The sequence below is a fragment of the Mesoplodon densirostris genome, chromosome 1, assembly GCF_025265405.1.
Source record: "Mesoplodon densirostris isolate mMesDen1 chromosome 1, mMesDen1 primary haplotype, whole genome shotgun sequence".
Lineage (NCBI taxonomy): Eukaryota > Metazoa > Chordata > Mammalia > Artiodactyla > Ziphiidae > Mesoplodon > Mesoplodon densirostris.
The window spans coordinates 14,803,159-14,822,492 of record NC_082661.1 but is presented as its reverse complement, the minus strand read 5'-3'; the positions used below and the strand labels follow the sequence as shown (position 1 = coordinate 14,822,492).

The window sequence follows — 19,334 nt, the reverse complement described above, 5'->3', positions numbered from 1 at the left end:
CAGCGAGGCAGAGGGGATACTGCAAACATCCCACCCGCTTTTTTTTTTTTTTTTTTTTTTTTGCGGTACGCGGGCCTCTCACTGTTGTGGCCTCTCCCGCTGCGGAGCACAGGCTCTGGACGCGCAGGATCAGCAGCCATGGCTCATGGGCCCAGCCGCTCTGCGGCATGTGGAATCTTCCCGGACCGGGGCACGAACCCGTGTCCCCTGCATCGGCAGGCGGACTCTCAACTACTGCGCCACCAGGGAAGCCCCCACCCGCTTTTTTTTTCCTACTTAGAAAACAATTTTTTTATTGTGTTAAAACATACTTAATACTCACCATCTTAACCATTTTTATGTATCCGTTCAGTGGTATTAAGTCCATTCACACTGTCGTGCAACAGCAGCACCATCCATCCCCGTAACACTTCTTCTCTTGTAAAACTGCACTTCTGCACCTATTAAGCAGTAATCCCCATTCTCCCCTCCCCTCAGCCCTGGCAATCACTGTTAACTTACTGTCTTTAATTCTGACTACTCTAAGTACCTCATATAAATTGAATCATATGTTATTTCTTTCTCTGTTAGACTTACGTCTCTCAGCATAATGTCCTTTAAGTTCATCTGTCTTGCAGCTTGTGTCAGAATTTCCCTCCTTTTTAAGACTGAATAATATTCCGTTGTACATATAGATGACATTTTGCTTATCCCTTCATCCTTAGATGGACACTTGGGTTACACTACTATGAATAATGCTGCTATAATTCTGGGTGTACAAATATCTCTACAAGACCCTGCTTTCAATTCTTTCCAGAATATACTCAGAAGTGAAATTGCTGGGTGTATGGTCGTTCTAATTTTAATTGTTTCAAGAGCCCACCATACTGTTTTCCATAGCAGCTGAACTATTTTACATTCCCATCTACAGTGTACAAGAGAATCTAAAGGCAACCCACAGAATGGGAGAAAATGTTTGCAAATTGTATATCTGATAAGGGATTAGTATCCAGCATATATAGAGAATTCCAAACACTTGACAACAAAAAAGCAAACAAACTGATTCAAAAATGAACAAAGGGCTTGAATAAACATTTATCCAAAGAAATGTATAAATGGCAAATAAGCACGTAAAAAGATGATCAACATCACTAATCATTAGGAAAATGCAAATCAAAATGATAAAGAGATACCACCTCACACCCATTAGAATGGCTAATATCTAAAAAAAAAAGCAGAAAATAAAAAGTGTTAGCAAAGATGTGGAGAAATTGGAACCATCCCCTTTTAAAACCAGCAGGAAGGAAGGAAAGTCCTCCCTTACCTGGAATAGAGAGATCCGGATACTCTGGCAGCAGCCTTTCATGCAGCAAACTTTTTGGAGAAGAGGTAGGAGGAGGTGCTGCAGGCCTAAATCAATATGTTCTAAAGTAAGAACAAAAGTCATAGAGTTCTTCCTTTCATTAATAATAAAAATAAATATAATCTGTGCAGGTCCCGCATGAGCACGGTGTGCTTATTTCTGATCCTTACGATTTATCCTAAAGGATCATCATCTCCATTTTACAGAAGGGAAAACTGAGGCCACAAGAGCCCCCCACTCCATGCAGTGCCCTACCATCTCCCTTCCTCAGCACGCTTGAGCCTTAGGTTGCTGCCCGGACAGGGGGCCCAGTTGGTTTTTACTGCCAGCCTCTCCCTGCAAACCAGCAAAGCCCAGAAGCAAGGCTTCTGGAACTTGCTGGGCGCAGGTGGGGAGCAGGACATGGCTGCCTACTTGGCAAGTCCTGCAATTACAAACACAGCGCCTTCTGTAAAACAAAACAGACACCAAAAAAAAAAAAAACCAGTCCTAGCGCTGGGCTGGGGGCATCTGGAAACCCCTGGCCTGAGATCTGCTCTTCCCCTCATTCTTGTTACCTGAGTTAGTCCTCATAAGCCAGACTTACTCCTCATATGGTTTCAGGTGTGCTCTCTTGGCCTGGTCCACGATGTCCAGGAAGTCCCTGTAGCAGTTTCTGGCCATGACGGTGTACCACGTGGCACAGCCTAATTCAGTGACCCTGGCTCTCGGCAGGTAGCCCAGCCGGGGATGGGGGGCTCCTGAAGAGGTTTCTTTATGTACTTGCATTCTGTAAAAAGATGCCATGCGGGCCTCCCTGGTGGCGCAGTGGTTGAGAGTCCGCCTGCCGATGCAGGGGATACGGGTTCGTGCCCCGGTCTGGGAGGATCCCATATGCCGCGGAGCGGCTGGGCCCGTGAGCCATGGCCGCTGGGCCTGCGCATCCGGAGCCTGTGCTCCGCAACGGGGGAGGCCACAACAGTGAGAGGCCCGCATACCGCAAAAAGAAAAAAAAAAAAAAAAAAAAGATGCCATGCTTCCTGAGGGCTTTGAGAAGCCACACAGTGGGCGATGCTCCCAAGCTAGCTGGCACCCCAACAATCAGCCCCAGGGGAAGCACTAGGCCCCTAGACATGATGAGGGCAGCTACCAATGGTTGGTGGATCCTGCGTGCCAGCACCTTGGTAGGGCTTTACATAGGCTCTCATTTTATTCTCTTACAAACCATAAGAAGTTGGTGCCATTATTACCTACACTTTGTGGAGAAGGACACTGAGACCTCAGAGAGGTTAAGAAAGTCTTGGCCAAGGTCACATAGCAAGGAAGTGATAGGGCCAGGATTCAAACCCAGGTCTCTCTGATTCCCAAGTTCTTGCCCTTAAACAGATGCCACTCTTTTCTCAGACTAAATACAAAAAAAAAGAAAGAAAGAAAGAAAAAAGCTTCAGACAATGCTCTTTGACAATCTGAATAAGGGAATCAAGAGAAGCATGCAAGTCAGGACAAAGCACATCAGACTTGGCTCTGGCTGCCTGGCTGGCTGACCTCGGGCAATTTCACATTTGTGAGATGTAAGATAACTGCCCCTCAATTGCTGTAAGAATTGAATTAGGCCACTGAGTCCCAGAACCTAAAAGCTGGAAGGCACCCTAGGGAGTGTCTAGTCCATCCTTCCCTGCCTTGGATGAAGGAACTGTAGCCCAGAGAGGGGAAGCAACCTGCCCTAGGTCACACAGCAAATACTCATGGAGCTGGGCTAAATCCCAACTCTTAGGCAGATGTTCCTTGTAACGACTTGGAAATTTTTAAAGCACGCCAAACATGTGAGTCAGCACGTGTTCTTGAAAAGTCCCCAATTACAGTAACAATAATAAAGACAATCAGTCCATTACTTTTCTTATAGGCCTTTAGGCCTTAAAAATAGTCTAGGACAAATCATTGTTGTGATTATTAACATTGTACAATCATACTGTCAGTTGTTTTTGTCACTGTTATTCTGAATGTTATTCAGTGTAAAGCCCCTTCCCGCCCAGCCAGCACGTGAAGGAGCTGGGTTCAAACCAAGGTCTGACCTCAGACAAGGGACACTGCTCTAAAGTGGGAATAATAGTATCGACTTCATAGGGTCATCGTGGGTGGTTAATGAAATAACGGTAGCCAGCACAGAGAAAGCAACTAAAAGCGGTGCCTACCGGGACAACAGCTGTTCTCTGAACCTCTGTGATGATTGCCTGGGGAGCTCAGTACCTAGCACCCTCCTCCCCACCTGTCTCTCCCCCTGGAAATGTTTCTTTCTCTTTTTAAGAAACTGAGCCTCTCCATTTTGCACGGACGCCTGGGGACCTGGAACTGTGCTGGACCCAGTGCCCTCAGGGGCAGCTCAGCAAGACGTCCAGGCCCTGTGCTTGGGCCCAGGGTGAAGGGGGGCTGGTTTCTGGGAGGCGGTACCCCGACTCAAGGGGTGGTACTGCCGGTAATACTGGTGCAGGGTCCACAGGACCGTCTCCTCTGAGCAGACGGGCTTTAGTTCGGGGCAGTGGCCACTGAGCAGCGTAATTCCTCCAGCTGGTCTTTATTCCGCTGTGTGTTCTCCTGGAAGATTTTCAGACAGTGGGACATGTTGTCCTCACTGGAGGTGCCCTGGCAGCTAAGGTAGGGCACGAAGCCTGCAAGAGCCGAAGGAATCACAACCTTCAGCGAGGTATTCAGAACCTGCCCAAACCCCCAGAATCTCAGCCCACCCCTTGCCGTTTCTTCCCCGGCCGACAGCACTGCATTTTCCCAAAGGCCATTAATACAAGCTGCGCTGTTGTTTCCACTGTGGCTGGGCCCTCCCAAGGCCATGAAAAACTGACCTTGGAGCGGGGAGGGAAGGCCCGTTTCAACAAAGGCGATGACAGTAATATTCTTTGATAGCAAAGCCCCTGATGTCAGCCCAAACGACAAATGGGGAAAGCATTTAATTGGACCAAAATGTTAGTCAAAGGAGTCATTGAAATTATTCATCTTTTTAGAGAGAACGCTTATTTTCCTTGACACTTCCCAAATGCAATTGGGGATCTTTTCTGTCGGACCACCAGGAAATTGCGGGCTTATTAAAAGCAGAGACCTATTACACAAAAAGGTAAATTCATTATCTGTGAGACCCACCCCGAGCACAATTTTTCACCATTTCCCACAAAATAACATGTAATCATTACAATTAGTATGGGTAAAACACAACTATTTATTTAAACTGGATGCTGAATCCTAAGTACTATAATGCTGCCATAATAAGACCAGTTTTTAAAAGAACAAAGGGGGAAAAACTGGTTAAGACTTGGCTTTAAACTGTCAATAAATAAATAGATAAGTAAGTAAATCCCATTAATGAAGCCCACCATCTTTGCTCTTGTCCCTAGGGCCAGAAAACCTGGCCCCAGAGTTGAGAGCAGCAACCCTCACCCCGTGCACCTGCAAGAAACCTCCTCTGGAATAATCCAATTACTAAACTGTTCTTGACAGTGTTGGAAGTCTTCCACCCACTATCCAGTCTCCCCAGTTTTTGGAGAATTAAAAAGATACCCTAACATCATGGAGGAGATCGTAGACACCCAGGGGCCCTGTCACAGTGGTTTTTCTCCATCAGGGTCTACTTTGATCTGCCTAGATTTTACCTGATTGCGTACATGCACACACACACATAGGAATACAGGCTACCTTTACTGAGTCTTGCTAAGGGCCAAGATATTTAAAATAGGCTATGTGTGCTGGTTCCTTTAATCCTCACAACAGTCTTATGAGGAATCTATCCCTACCCCGTGTAATGGGTTGAACTGATAGACCTATCCAAGTCCTAACCCCTGGTACCTGTGAATGTGAACTTATCTGGAAATAGGGTCTTTGCAGACCCTTTGCAGACTAAGGATTTGGAAATGAGATCATCATGGATTTAGGGTGGGCTCCAAATCCAGTGCCTGGTGTCCTCATAAGAAAAAGGAGAGGGAGATTTGAGACACACAGACACAGAGACACTGAGCAGAAGGCCACACGAAGAGCCATGTGAAGATGGGGACAGAGACCGGAGCGATGCTTCCACAAACCAAGGACACCAGGGGCCATCAGAGAGAGCACGGCCCTGCCAACATCTTGATTTCAGACTCCGGGCCTCTAGAACTGTGAAAGAATAGACATCTGTTGTTTTACACAGCAGCCCTAGGAAACTAATACAACCATTTTATAGAAATTTTTACTTACCATAGAGAGGTAAGTAACTTACTTACAATCACATAGATAATGGCCAGGGAGATATTGGAATCTCGGTTTATTAGAATCCAAAGCCTATTCTCTTAACCAACCAGTAGGATCGGGGGAGGATGGGCAACCTTGGAATAGTCTCCATGCCTCTCCCCACTGAGAATACCTACATGTGAGAGCAGAGGGTCTATGGGGACCACCAGGTTTGTTACACACAGGGATGTGACTTAGTAAATTCTCAGAAGCCTGAGGAGGAAAAGCCTTTAGGTAGGGTGACCAGTTGTCCTGGATTGCCAACAACTGAGGGGTTTCCTGGGATGCAGGACTTTTAGTGCTAAAACTGGGACCATTCCCGGCAAACCGAAAAAGTTGGTCACCATCCCTCTAGGGGACACAGGAAGAAATGGGACCATAAAGACAGCCTTAGTTCATGAGAACAGCACAACTGGGGAAGGACAGAGCCTCAGCTTATTCACTGTGTCTATCCTGGTCCAAATGTATATAACAGACATTAATTAAGCGCTTCTTACATACCAGGCCATGTCCTGGGAGATCTGCTTAGATTATATCTCCCCACTTATCAGAACCCAGTTATCTTCCATCTTCAGCAATGAAACACTTTCAGCAAGTTTCTTAAAAGCTAAAGTGCCTGTACTGGTCCAATAAGCCAGTCGGACGTGGACAGTGGGGCAAGGCAGGGACAGCAATCAGGACCATGGTCCCCCTGCAGGGCACATCACCACTTACCACTGTAGCCTGGTGTGATTGGCAGGTGTCTCATGAAGGTCTTGGAAGACTGCATGATTTTTCTCTCTGTTAATGAAGGGAAGTCCTTGCCTGGAGAACTCACTGCGCATGTGCTAGAGCCCTTGGGCGTCACTAACTTTGCCAGGGGATTAGGACAGAGAGAAAGCACCACAATTAGCCAAGGATGATGTTAAACATGCAATGTACAGGACATAACAAAGAATTAGAGTAAACTGTGGCTGGAAAGGATCAGAAGTTGCAAAGGCTGGCATGGAGTCCAAGATGGGGCGGGGGGCGGACCAAACAGCGTCAGTTTATGTGGATACTGTCTCCCGAGCCAGACCCCTTCTCCCTTCTGGGATGGCCTGTGGTGCCCCCAAATGGGCCAGGTCCTGCATCTGGCATCTGTTGATGCTTCTGCTTCCAAGTCCTACCCTACCAAGCCAGTTCCTCTCTCAAAAGTCATACCCTTGTGGCCAGGACAAGTGGCCTCAGGGGTGGAGGGGAGGGCCTCAGTCACGGTTTACTCAGCAGTAATGGAAATTTTTTAAACAGTTCAGACATTTGAAGAACACCTGCTACAACACGGCCGCCCTAAGGGTTAGTTCCTACCTGAGTCCCTATTTTACATATGGAAAAATAAGGCACAGAGAAGTTAAGTAACTTGTCTGAAGGTCCCTGTGTCCAAGGAGGTGTGACCGAAAGACGTCTACACTCTGGGGGCAGGATTATGTTGCCCAGAAGTGTGCCGCGGGTGCGTGGCCGGCTGCGCAGCTGCAGACCCAGCCCAGAGGCCTGCCTGGAGGAGGCTGAAGGGAAGAGCGCGGAAAGGAGGTGTGCTGGGGGTGGGGCCAGGGAGCGAGTCAGAAAGCGCGGACACGCCCCCTCCCCCCGCCCCGCCCCGCCTCGTCCTCACCTGGGCTGGCCTGGATCCTGGCCCCCACGGACCTCCTGCCCTGGCCCGGCCTCCACCAGGGCTCTCGACCGCGGGGGGGCGGGGGGAAGGGGCGGAGTCGGACCATACCCCCCCCCACCCCCCACCCCCACCCCCGCCTTCATCACCCTTTGGCCTCCTGGCAAAGTCCGGGCCCGGGAGCCAGAGGCGACTGGTGAACCCCAGTGAACTCACTCAGCGTCGGTCTATGGGGTGAGATGCAGGGATTTGCCCGGAAAATATTTTGCCTCCGAAGCTGTTCTCCGTTCTGAATACACGGTCTCACCCAGGCGAGGCCGCTCTGGGTTTGGAAATTGTGGAGAGGGGTACACGAAGGGATCCGGGTCAAAGCCGCCTTTTCTGATGTAGACACTGGGGAGGCCTGGGCTTGGGGGAGAGGATTGGCGGGAACAGGCCTTGGCAGGGGCGGGGGAAGCACCCTGGGAGGGAAGCAGAGGCCTGTGCCCCAGACGGCTTCCCCCGGGCTTCTCACACCCCTGTCCTCCTAGCCTCGTGTCTCTTACTAGGAGAATATCCAGATGGCCAGGACAGGTGACAGGGCAGAAAGGGACAAAGCACCAAAATGAAGGATGCTGGGAAGGTGGAGCCGTACTCCTTCTAACCGTCCTCACTTTATGGAAGATGAGCTTTCATCTCAGTGGATTGAAACTGTCAACTACAAATTGGCACTTGCCATGGGCACTTGCCATCTACAAGGATTAATTCAGGTGCTACTGAAGTTGCTGACTTTCAACACCCCCTGAAAGGAGGTCAGGGTGGAGATCAGGAACGAGGCCCTCTGTGCTCTGGGAAGAACTGGCCGAACAGGTCTTCAGAGAGTTAGATATTTTCAGGAGCCGATTTTATTTCATGAGCCTAATTCTGGCATCTCCTCGTATTTAGAAAAGCACTAAAATCCTTCATGGTGACATCCACTCCTCGAGACGAGCATAAACCTTCTGCAAAAAATATGTGGCTGATTGCACGTACTCCCTCTTCACCAAAATCACATATATACTGACTTCCCCCCTACCTCTTCAGAGCAGTTTCTCAGAACTATCTGAAATGCTGTCTCCTGGGCTACAGCCCTCATTTTGTCCCAAGTAAAACTTAGCTCTCAACTCTCACATTGTGCATTTTTTTTAAGTTGACAAAACCAAGATGCCCACTGTGTGACCCAGATCCAGGGACTGAGTGGCCTTTACAGACTGCTAGTCCCAGCCACTCCCTACAGATGAGGAAACGGCAGCCAGACTGCCTGCTGGCTCTACTTTGCAATACACGTTTGTTTGACTGCACATCCTGGCCTTCCCGACCTCTCCTCATGGGAACTAAACTTCAGATGAAAGCTGATGCAGCTACCCACTTAGGAAGAACCCATTTATACCTCCCTCGGGGTCCTAGGGCCTACCTCAGACTATCCAGAAACTTCTAGAGCCAACTCTGGAGGGTGACCCAGACATAGAACCTGGAATAAACCCAAGGCCCTAGGTAGAGCGGCCAGCTAGTTGTGCCTGCTAGGATACCAGAGGACAAGGCATCAGTCCTTGGCCTTCTGCTTTTTTTTTTTTAATGACCTTCATTTGGGTGCAGTGGATTTGTCAGTTGTCACTGTGGCTTATCTGCCTTCTCTCTGGCAAGGTTGCTTTCTTTGGCTTCAAGGGAAAAGGGATTCATGGATGTCAGTGGAGGCTTGGTTCCAGTGAACAGAGGAGGCAGTCTTACTGGAATGAAAGTTAATAAAGCTTGCAACACCTAAGAAAAGACCTGAAAATCAATTTCCACCCGAGATGGGGTGGAGGGGAAAGTCAGTAATGTATCTATAATTCCATTTACAAATTCAGAGCGCAAAAAAAAAGTCTGGGCCACATGAGATCCAGAGTTTTGCTTTATTAGACGTCTGTGAAGACAGTTTGCAGATACAGTCAAATTGTGAATTGCTGCCAAGTTCTGTGGAGTTTGAATTTATAGTGAACAAGACCCCAGTGGCTGTTATTTTAGAATATATTTCCATATTCCAAGCAGATAAGAGATATGATGTTATGGCCAACAACTTTTATACTAGTCATCCACTTCAGCCATTTCCCAGCATAAATATGCAGCTTAATCACAGCTATTTCATCTCTACAATGTGTGATTCGATCTTCAGCTAATAATGCATTTTGACTCCTGTTTATATAGGTGCATGCGATTCTTTGCCACCCTGGCAATTAACCAGACCTGGACTCTAAAAGCTAAACTTGATCTACATAACATTCTAGGGGTAGGGCAGGCTCTGGAATCTGGATTCATCTTAGCCATCGGTCTGCAGAAATGCTTGTATGTTTCCTCTTTCCTCTCTTGTCCATCTGACATTCTTGTCTGACATTCAACATTTATTAATGCTTGCTTGCTGTGTACAGAAAGGGAAGTTACAAAGGAAACCCTTTGACAGTTCTGCTTCCAAGAAACTTAAACCTCAGATAAGATGCTAGGGACAACTGAGTAATGGGTTAAGACAACAGGCCTTTTAGAAACTTTCTAAGATTAGAAAATGTGTCCAAGTATACCTATCCAGTGTTCTTACTCTAGAATATTTCTGTGGGGGGGAAGGGGAGAAGGGGTGGATTTGAGGATTCCCTCTAAGAAGTCTGACTATCAGGGCTGCATCTCTGGGGCAGAAGAGAATCCAGTAAAATTATCACCCCCTCTCCATTATCTTTTTGCCAACATTGCAAATTTCAACCATTTCATTTACGAGAAATAGTAGACAAGGAGACATCCTTAATGCAAGATGGGAAAGGCCTTACATTAGCCAAGAAAAGGACTTGACTCTATTACTCACACCTACACTTAATCCAGTAGCAAAGCTGGATGTGTGTACCACCTGATTCCTTCCTTTGATTCTGGTGTCCTGAAAACAGCCCACTTTGCCTTCAGAGTGACTGCTTCGCCCCACAAGGAGACGCTGACAGCCCTGCGGGGACACAGAGTTGTCGGAGGCTTTTCTGCACAGTCACGTGGCTTACAGAACCAGAACGTTCAGCTCTCAAAGACAGTTCAGGAGAACCGATACATTATTATGCACCTTTAAATATAAACTGTGAACCTTTGGGAAGGATGTGTGTGTAGAAGGGTCTGATGGAGCTGTCAATCCAGCCGGTCTATTTCGTAGAGGATTCTGACCCTAGGCACCTCTGTCTGTTGCTCAGTCTGCACACACAGTCCATAGCTTAGCATCAGTACAAATCAATGTCTAGTAAGCACAATTAAGAAATGAAACCATGGAAACTTAAAGGCAGCAATGTCATCAACAAAATTCAAAGAGCATTTTCCCCTTTTTTTTTTTAACAAGAGCACATTGTAGAAATCAAGATTCTGTACAATTTTCAAATATTATATGTACATAAAATTATATTACTTATAACTAAATGGAAAAGTCTTGTTTGTAGAGTATGGCTGGCAACACCCAAGAAAGACCCATAACATTTAGCTTTTGAAGCCGAGCAGGCAGCAAGAGAACCCTAGAGCACACATTTGTGTCTCGATGCGAAACCCCGCTACTAAGTACGTGACTAGCATTCTCTAGTTCTGTGGTTTGTTAGTGTTTCACATTCTAGTAGGGAATTCTGCAGCAAGCGATGTGAAAAAGAAGACACTTAGAATGAAGTTGGAAATGCTACTTAAAATCTGCATATGATAATGGGCTGTGATAAAGGGTTTGAATACAAGTTGCATTTAAAGTTAGTAGCTGAGTCATCCATCCTCCCCTCATTCATTATGCATGCCTCTGGTGATTTAAAATCGAATTAACTCCAGCAGGTGGAAAAGACAGCTTTGAACAGATCACATGGGCTGAGTCAGGTTCTTGATTCTTTTCCTCAGTTGGCTCCTGAATGTTGAAGACTGGCTTTGCAAGTGGGGAAGGATGGAGAGCGGGCACACACACCAGTTGGTTCCTCAGCCCCATTCTTAGGCTGCCTTTCTTCCAATCATTTTCCTCCCCAGGCCCTTCCTGTGAAGGTTTAAAGTGCCATCCCCAAGCCAGCTGGAGCTCCAGCCCCACTCACAAGAGGGCAACATGTGGGATTGTGGTTCTTCACTTGTAGACTCACTCCCTAAGGGAACCCAACTGGAAGCTGCAGGCTCTGGTCTGTGCCCCAGCTTTCCAAAACCCTGAAGTTAGGAGTTTTCAAATTCCAATTGAACCACAGTCCCCTGTGGCATTTACTAAAAATTGCAGATTCTGGTTCCCCTCTCCAAGACTTGAGTTCCTAAAAGGGATAGAATCCAGGAACCTGGTTTTCAGAAGCACCCAGGCAGTTCTTGCGCGGGAGATACACAGATCTGCTTTGAAAAAACCCAGCTTCATTCACCAAGTACAGATCTCTGAATGCCTTTGGATAGAATCTTCAGTTCTAGTTTTAAAACTGAAGATTTTAATGAAACATTTCATTTAACAGATTCTCTGCCCATGTATCACCAATGTATTCTTTTCAAAATGTGGAAATAAATGGCCAAATCTCTTAGGGAGATGAGGGCAAGCAGGGAGGAGGGAGTTCGTTTAAAATACGTGTGCCTGTCAAGGGGAGGGGCTGTTCCGGACTCCCGGGCTTGGTGATGTGAACAAGGCAAACTGCAACTTCATTTTCTCACACAGAATCCTACTAAGGTTAACTCAGATTACTTATGAATTCAGAAATCAGGATTTGGCCTTTGGGGAGTTCTATCACAGCATATAATTTGGGATATGTCACTAGCTCAATATCCATTTCCCTCGAAGCAAATTTTTACCTGCTGAAAAGTTGAGGTGTCAGCTCTCCTACTCACAAATCCTAGTGGATTAGCTGAAGCTACAGTTATTCTTCACTAAACCTTTTTGGAATTTAAATGATGAGAACCTAAAATAGCGCCCAGTGTAGGCAGTCTTCTCTCACCAGCTAAAAACCCTCCAAGTTCCCAGTGAATCATCACTTTTAATCACACCATGATGAAAAGAAATTAACTGCAGATGGATGGCATTTTATATCGACTGCCATCCAAGATATGTAAAAAAAGAAAAGTCTCAAGAGAGATGAAGAATCTCCTCCTGGCTCAAAGATCTTATTTCAAATCTGGAAGGATCGCGACAGGGCATCCTAAGTTCTACATAAGGGAGATCTCTTCGACCCAAGCCCGATCACTGCTGCAGAAATGTACTGATTCCCTTGTGGGGCGGCGTTGGGGTTGGGGGGCAGGTTTCACCACTTCGTACCTATGAAAACTAGCTGCTTTTTTTGGATCCTCAAATTCCTTACTTCCCAACCTCCATCTGCACTGCCAACAGTTTTTCTGACTCCAGTGTGCCCTCAAAAATCCCTAATTATTTCTAGCCCTGGCTGTTCTCATCTTCCCTGCTGAGATTCAGACGGGTGATGGCTAGGGTCAAGGGCAGGAAAGAACAGTCAGGGTTGAGGTCAGCGGATGCAGGTGAGCTGAGTCCAAGGGGACAGGCGGCGGGGAGGGCCGGTTAGTAATTCAAGAAGTCGATCCCAACCTTGACACTCTTGGAGGTGGCTATATCAACGGCCGTGGCCTTGATCTCGGTGTCCCCGAACTGCATGAGGGTCTGGATCTCCCTGCGGGTGGGCACGGCAGTGCCGCTGGCCCCCGTGAGATCGAGGCGCAGCGTGCCGCACTTCTTCACCCCGGGGTCGGTGATGAAGCTCACGTTGTCGAGCTCAGAGCTATAGATGTTGATGACGATGACCAGCTGGGAGGGCTTGGCCGGGGTGTAGCTGCGCTTGACCAGCTCGCCCAGGGCCACAGACTGGTCAGCGGAGATGAACTTGTCGAAGACGTCAGTGCACCAGCGAGTGCCGTCCTTCACCAGCAGCTTCTCGGGTGGGTGTTTGCCCTCCACGTAGCGGTTCAGCACCCCAACCCCATAGGTGAGTGGGGACCGGCGCACCTTGATGACAGCGGGGTCCAGGCCGAAGAGGACGGCGCCCTTGAGGATGGTGAGGCCCACGTCCTGGGGGATGATGATACGGCATTTGTCACTGAAGGCAGCCTGCACCGCCTGCTGCAGGAGGGGCGCCTCGGCGAAGCCGCCCACCAGGAAGAGGAACTTGACCGTGGACACCTCCGGCTTCTGAAACAGGTCCCCTGAAAGGGAAAAGGAAGGGACAGAGACCTGTCACCAAAAGCCGGGGGTGGGGGGCTTCCCTGGTGGCGCAGTGGTTAAGGGTCCACCTGCCGATGCGGGGGACATGGGTTCGTGCCCCGGTCCCCGCAGAGCGGCTGGGCCCGTGAGCCATGGCCGCTGGGCCTGCACGTCCAGAGCCTGTGCTCCGCAACGGGAGAGGCCACAACAGTGAGAGGCCCGCGTACCACAAAAAAAAACCAACCAACCAAACAAACAAACAAACCAGGGGTGGCCTGAGAATGTGGAGAATGGACAAAGCCGCTTGGGCCAGCTGGAGGACAGGCTTAGTCTGACTTTGTTGAATGGAATATATTTGTAGAGCCAATCTTTTAAAGAAAGGAGGGGTTTGTACATCAATATGCTCAGGAATAAAAACCAAAGCTACTGCTAAGTAGAAACCCATTTTAATAGCTAGACAGTGATCAGTTTACGTGGTTCTTTGTTACACATAAATGAATACCCCTTGCCCTCTCCAAACCTGCGGTTCTGTTAAGGCAGGCCGTTATCAATATTATTCTTTGGTTTTCATAAAATTCCCATCCCACCTCTAGGAGTTCTGACTGTGTAGCTGCAGGGTGGGAAGCGTGGAGGGCCTGGATACTGAAAGAGGCCCCTGGTGAGTCTACTGTGTGTCCCTGGGCGAGGGCCCCTGAGGGAGCAAGTTAACTGCATGGCCAGATTCTGTTTGCTCTCTTGTGGGAGACCTTTCTTTGGTTTACACAACAGTTCCTCCTGCCTGGCAGAGGTTGTGGTTTCTAATTTGTTCTGATACAGCAAAGACCATCCATTCCCTAAGGCCTGTCACTCAATGATAATATTGCTTTAGATCTCCCGGCTCTCTGACTTTTGAAGCCAAATGGAAGCCCAAGTGAGAACAGGCTCTGGGCTGCTTTGCAGTACCTGAGGTGAGAGATCCACAGCCAGTGCCCAGCAACCACCCTCGTGCATGCCCAGGCCCTGCCCACTCCTGCCGGGGCCCTGGCCTGCGGCTCCAAGACCAAGACCCCCTGCCATCCGGACTTCACATCTCACTGGTTGGTGACACTAGAAACATCAGTCCCCATTCTTGGGTCTGCCCCACTGAGTGGCCGAGCCCTGGCTGATCACTTACGGAGATGCTCGATGATGCTATCAATGGTCGGCTTAAAAAGGGCGTTCATGGCATCTGGACTCATCCTCAGCATCCCCTGTGAGGACCACTTCACAAAATCCACACTGTGGAGGCATGGCGGGGAGAGAATGAGCGGTGAGTGTATAAAGGGTACCCAGGCTAACCTGCATAGTCATGGGCCCTGGTAGAATGGCGGTCACATCCAAGGGGGCCGAAGGGGGCTTGAAAGTTCAAAGAACCCTTAGAAATACACTAAACCACCAGGACCCAGCCTCTTAGAAGCTTCAAAGCTGAGGCATAACCTCTTTGGTTTCTCTTTGCTTTTGCCTGTGGCCAACATTCCCCTGAGACAGTGGAAGCCAAAGTCTAGTGCAGAAGGCAGGGTGATAAATAATTCAACAAATATTTACCCAGCACCTACTACCTATGCATCAGGTTCTGTTGTAGACACTGGGGATAAAGCAGGGCCCCAAACAGACAAACTTCCCTGATTTCATACAGCTTATCTCTTTCGTGCGTAATCATAGCTGACACAGAGATAGTATTTTCCAGGTCTCAGGCATCGTGCTAAGCATATATGAATACATTTCATCCTCACAATAACCCTTTGAGGTAAGTGGAATTATCATGCCCATTTTCCAGGTGAAAAGACTAAGGAACAAAAAAGTTGAGTCACTTGCCCAAGGTCACACAGCAAGTGTGTCGGATTGGAACTCAGAGTCCATACCACCTTCCTCCTCCCCATGAACACAGTCTACCCCCTAGACTGTCCTAAGCCAAACACGAGCCCAGCTCACTTGCTCTTCCTCAAGGCGTGCTCCACACTGTGCCCACGGAACTTCTTGTAGTAGTCGATGAAGGAGAAAGGCAGGGTGATATTCAGCGGGTTAGTTCGGTCCGGGGCAGCTGCCCTTTTGCGAGACTCAAATGCAATCATTAAGTCAACCCAGGCTGCAGGACGCTTGATTTTGAATTGCTCAATAAAATCCTCTCCGAATATTTTACACAGAAGCTTTTCAAATTCATAATCTACTCCTAAAGATCCATAGGGTCCACCTGAGTCAAGAACAAAATGGGAGACCACTATGTTAAAAACGGTCAGAAATGGAATCCGGAGTCTGAGAAGCAGCCTACCCTGGGTTCTGGGTTCTGCTCAAAGACAGCAGCACAAACTTGGACCCACTTAGCTAGCAGACCGCAGCTATGCATTTTTACTTACACTTTAAAACCCTCAGGTTCTTCTCATTCCAGGTGGAGAAACTTTCCTACAGAAATCACTCGTCAACAATCTGTTTAAAATCAATTACATTTTAAATAAAATCAATACATTTAACTAACTAGGGGCATCATGGTCTTCCCACCCAAGAAATCCAAGGACAGTGTCTGGAAAACCAGCAGACCTCGCTTAGTCCCTGTGATCTACTAATTACTCATCCCCACCCCACCATGAAGAGGAGAATGTTCTTTGGTTTGATGATCTTGATCCAAGACCAGGCATCGTGGGACCTCCCTAGAAAGCTTAACCAAATCACAGGTGACGATCATGGCCAGGATCTGAAACAGGCTCACTTTATGCCCAAACCCAAGTTATGGTGGTTTGTGTTTTAAAGGCCATTTAACTGCATTTTGCTCTCTGGTCTCATGCATCCATATCCTCTACTGCCTGTGATTCCACATGCTGGTGGCATTGAAAGAATGAGATACTGAGAGAAATCTGAAATGGGTAAAACAGCTCAGGTATGAGAAAATTAGCCATTTTTCTCATTTTCTCAGGCTTACCTGTTGCTTTGTACAGTTCTTTAAGGTGTCCCTCTGGTAACCGTATCTGATGGACTGTCAGGTCTACGGTGCCACCGCCACTGTCCACTACCACATACTTGTCACCTGGTACAAAAACAGCCAACCTTTAGATAGACCACTTGTCCATCGTGTCCTGGAACAAGCTGGCAGGATGACTTGGTGTACCCAGCTAAGCGCCAACAACACTCATTAGTACAATAGTTTTGCTAATTAGTCACACAGTGAGTTATTCATGACTAAAGAGATGAGATAGTGTCTGCCCAGAAGTGCCGGTTAGCATGGATGATGAACCCAGATGAGTGAATCTTTAGGACTAAGGCATTCAGGTCATGCGCTGCTGCATACCTGGCACGTGTGGACCACTTCCTGCCAAGTTAATAGCACCATCAAATGACCTGCTGTTTAGCACAAGACTCACTCTGGAACTGGTGAGTTCCAATTCCTACTTTTCTTCTGAAGAACCTATATGGTTTTAGAACATGCAAAATGACAGCTCTAAAAAGAGCTCTCCCTGGGTGAGTGGTCTGTAAAACCAACTGATTTGGAACATTTTCCAAAAGTACAAAAGGAACAAATAGAAATGCATTTTTGCCAGCAGCCCCCCACCCCCCACCCCCCGACACACACACAACCCAGCAGGGGCAAAGGACATTTAAGGATGCTACCTTCCTCCAGCTCGGACCAGATTTCTCCTATGACGTTCTCCACCAAAAAGGTTCGACTCTGCCGATTACGTCGTACGTGTTCCTTAGCTAGTGGCCAACAGAAAGAAAATAACGACGGGTAAGAAAACATGAAAGAGCTGGCAGTCACCTGCAGTCAGTGGAGGTAAAAGAGCATGGGAGGTTTAGGAACAGAACATTTGGTGATACTTGATCAAAATGATTACATAAATGCAACATAGGGAATGACAAAGTCAGCTCTTCCAGAGCAAGTAGCTATTTCCACCAGCCTTCATCTATTCATCTGCCTGGCAGCTTTGGCCAGTGCCCTGCTGAAACGCTCACCCTGATGAGATTCCCTTCCTCCAGGGACACTTTCAGGGGAATGCGAATAAAATAGGCCAATTTCCTGGCTTTGCTGCCCCAGTGAGGAGGCTGTCTGCCAAGCAGACTTCAGTGCGCTTGGTTAAATAATTTCACATCAGGCAGCTTTGTCTGATACAAGGAATGCGGGGTATGTTTTCCTAATCTGGGTCCTGGATAAACGGCCAGGAGCCCTTTCCAGACCCCGTTGAAGTCGACATGCTCTTCAGCCACAAGGTGGCGCTTCAGCCGCAAGGTGGCGCTTCAGCCGCAAGGTGGCACGGCTGAACCTAGAAAAGTCGGCGCTGCCTTTTTCCAGCACACCCGGGGACAACCTGGGGGTGGCTCGGGGTACTCAGTGGCTGTGACTCGCATGGGTATTTCATCTCCCGCAGGCCTCCTGACAGCCCCGTGAGGCGGACAGGCACAAATCATATCGCCCTGTGTTCAGACGAGGAAACCAGGTCAGGGAGGTCAAGGGACTTGCAGTTCCCACGACTCTGTCTTGCAGCCTGAAATGAACCCTCAGACCACGGATCCCCTCTGCCTTTGAGATTTAACAATTTAGAGTGGAGTCTGAAAAAGCAGAATACGAATGTTAAGAGGTGGGACAGGTGCTGTGAGAGGGAGCCTGGGAAGCAGCAGAGCGCAGGCACTGTGGGAATTTGGGCGAATCGCTTAACGTCTCTCACAGGCAGAGCAGGGACCGGCCGTGTGATTTATCCTCAGCACCCACTGCGACACCAGGCGCACAGCAGGTGATAAGGAAGGCAAACCACCAAGTATGAGACTGGGAACCCAACACATGATCACTACCGTGAACAATTGAGAGCAATCCTGGTTTTACAGACGAAGGCTCTGTCCCCACTCTGCTGTCCCAGCCCACAAGTGTCCTCCCGACCCAATTTTTTAGTCCCGAAGCCCTACAAATCCATCTATTGCTGGTTATCCAATAAAGAACCCTTGACCCTCCAGCCTCCTTCAGCAAGGAGCACGGTGTTTGCAAAACATCTTCTCTGGGGATTAGAATGGCAAACATCGGGCCAGCCTTAAGTTCCTCAGGCTCTGGTTTACAGCGGAGAGGCCGCCCCCCCACCCCCCATTAAAGAGTTCCCGCGGGCCTGGGAGGGATCTCCAAACTCAGGGCTTCTCTGCTGTTCCCAACACCGGGTCCAGATGAATTTATATTGCACACCTTGTAGTGGGCATTGGTTTTCTAAAACAATCTAGGTGACTAACGAAAATGGCATCCATAAAAAACGGCCTAGTGAGGCGAATAAAACATGTTCTAAGCTTCAGAAAATGATCTCATTTTTCGGGCAAATTAAGCCCAAGATTGTGAAAACTGTAGCCTTTTCTAATCTCATTAAGTCTTATTGGAGTAAAATAATACCGACAGCAAACCCTGCAGTGCTGGGGGCAGAGTGCCAGCTCTGGTCTCCTCAGTGGTGGCCACTGGGCAGGGAGGAGCATCGGAGGGCAGCAAACAGCCAGGGGGTCTCGGGGTGTTAATGCCATCCTGGGTATCCCGGATTAAATGCTCTGCCAGGCCTCGGCACATAGCAAGCACCCCGTCCTTCCGGGAGACAGGTTCCCACCGTAAAGCAAGTCTGAGACAGAGCCCCTGTCTCACTGCCCCTCTGAGGGATGGTGGCCAACAATTTGAGGATTTCAAAAACCAAAGACACCCCTCTGAGCACAGGAAACAACAGTAAATCCCACAAGGCACAGCACACAGACACAGGGCAGTGTGAGGGTAGGTAGGATATGTTACAGAAAGGGAACCAAAAACTGAGCTCTTGGGGAAGGCAAGCATTCAAAAAAAGTTCCCCCTCAAATGTGAATGTTATACTTAAGAAGTGTCAAGGAATGCTGTGTTGAATTAGCTAATTCTGACATGAGCTGCTGTTCATGAACAATTGCGTAAGAATCAGCACATGAAATACACAGCCCAGTCAGTCACTCCTCTTTTTTCCAGTTACAACAATGAAGAA

The 19,334-nt window shown here is 48.2% G+C and overlaps 2 protein-coding genes across 2 annotated transcripts in view; both read right to left on the bottom strand.

Moving 5' to 3' along the window:
- Nucleotides 1–1,924: 1,924 nt before the first annotated feature.
- On the bottom strand, nucleotides 1,925–6,359 carry SPMIP5 (sperm microtubule inner protein 5). The gene is given in 5 exon segments (XM_060099587.1): nucleotides 1,925–2,061; nucleotides 2,064–2,111; nucleotides 3,770–3,850; nucleotides 3,853–3,987; nucleotides 6,305–6,359. Coding segments are annotated over 5 exon segments (456 nt in total).
- A 2,761-nt stretch (nucleotides 6,360–9,120) lies between these two features.
- Nucleotides 9,121–19,334, bottom strand: part of HSPA12A (heat shock protein family A (Hsp70) member 12A) — a 70,822-nt gene continuing 60,608 nt past the window's right edge. Inside the window, exons 8-12 of the mRNA XM_060099455.1 lie at nucleotides 16,981–17,067; nucleotides 16,295–16,399; nucleotides 15,313–15,571; nucleotides 14,516–14,619; nucleotides 9,121–13,364 (exon numbers count right to left, since the gene is read on the bottom strand). Of these exons, the coding sequence (XP_059955438.1) occupies nucleotides 12,727–13,364; nucleotides 14,516–14,619; nucleotides 15,313–15,571; nucleotides 16,295–16,399; nucleotides 16,981–17,067 (1,193 nt within the window). The 3' untranslated portion in view covers nucleotides 9,121–12,726. The remainder of the gene's footprint in view (nucleotides 13,365–14,515; nucleotides 14,620–15,312; nucleotides 15,572–16,294; nucleotides 16,400–16,980; nucleotides 17,068–19,334) is intronic.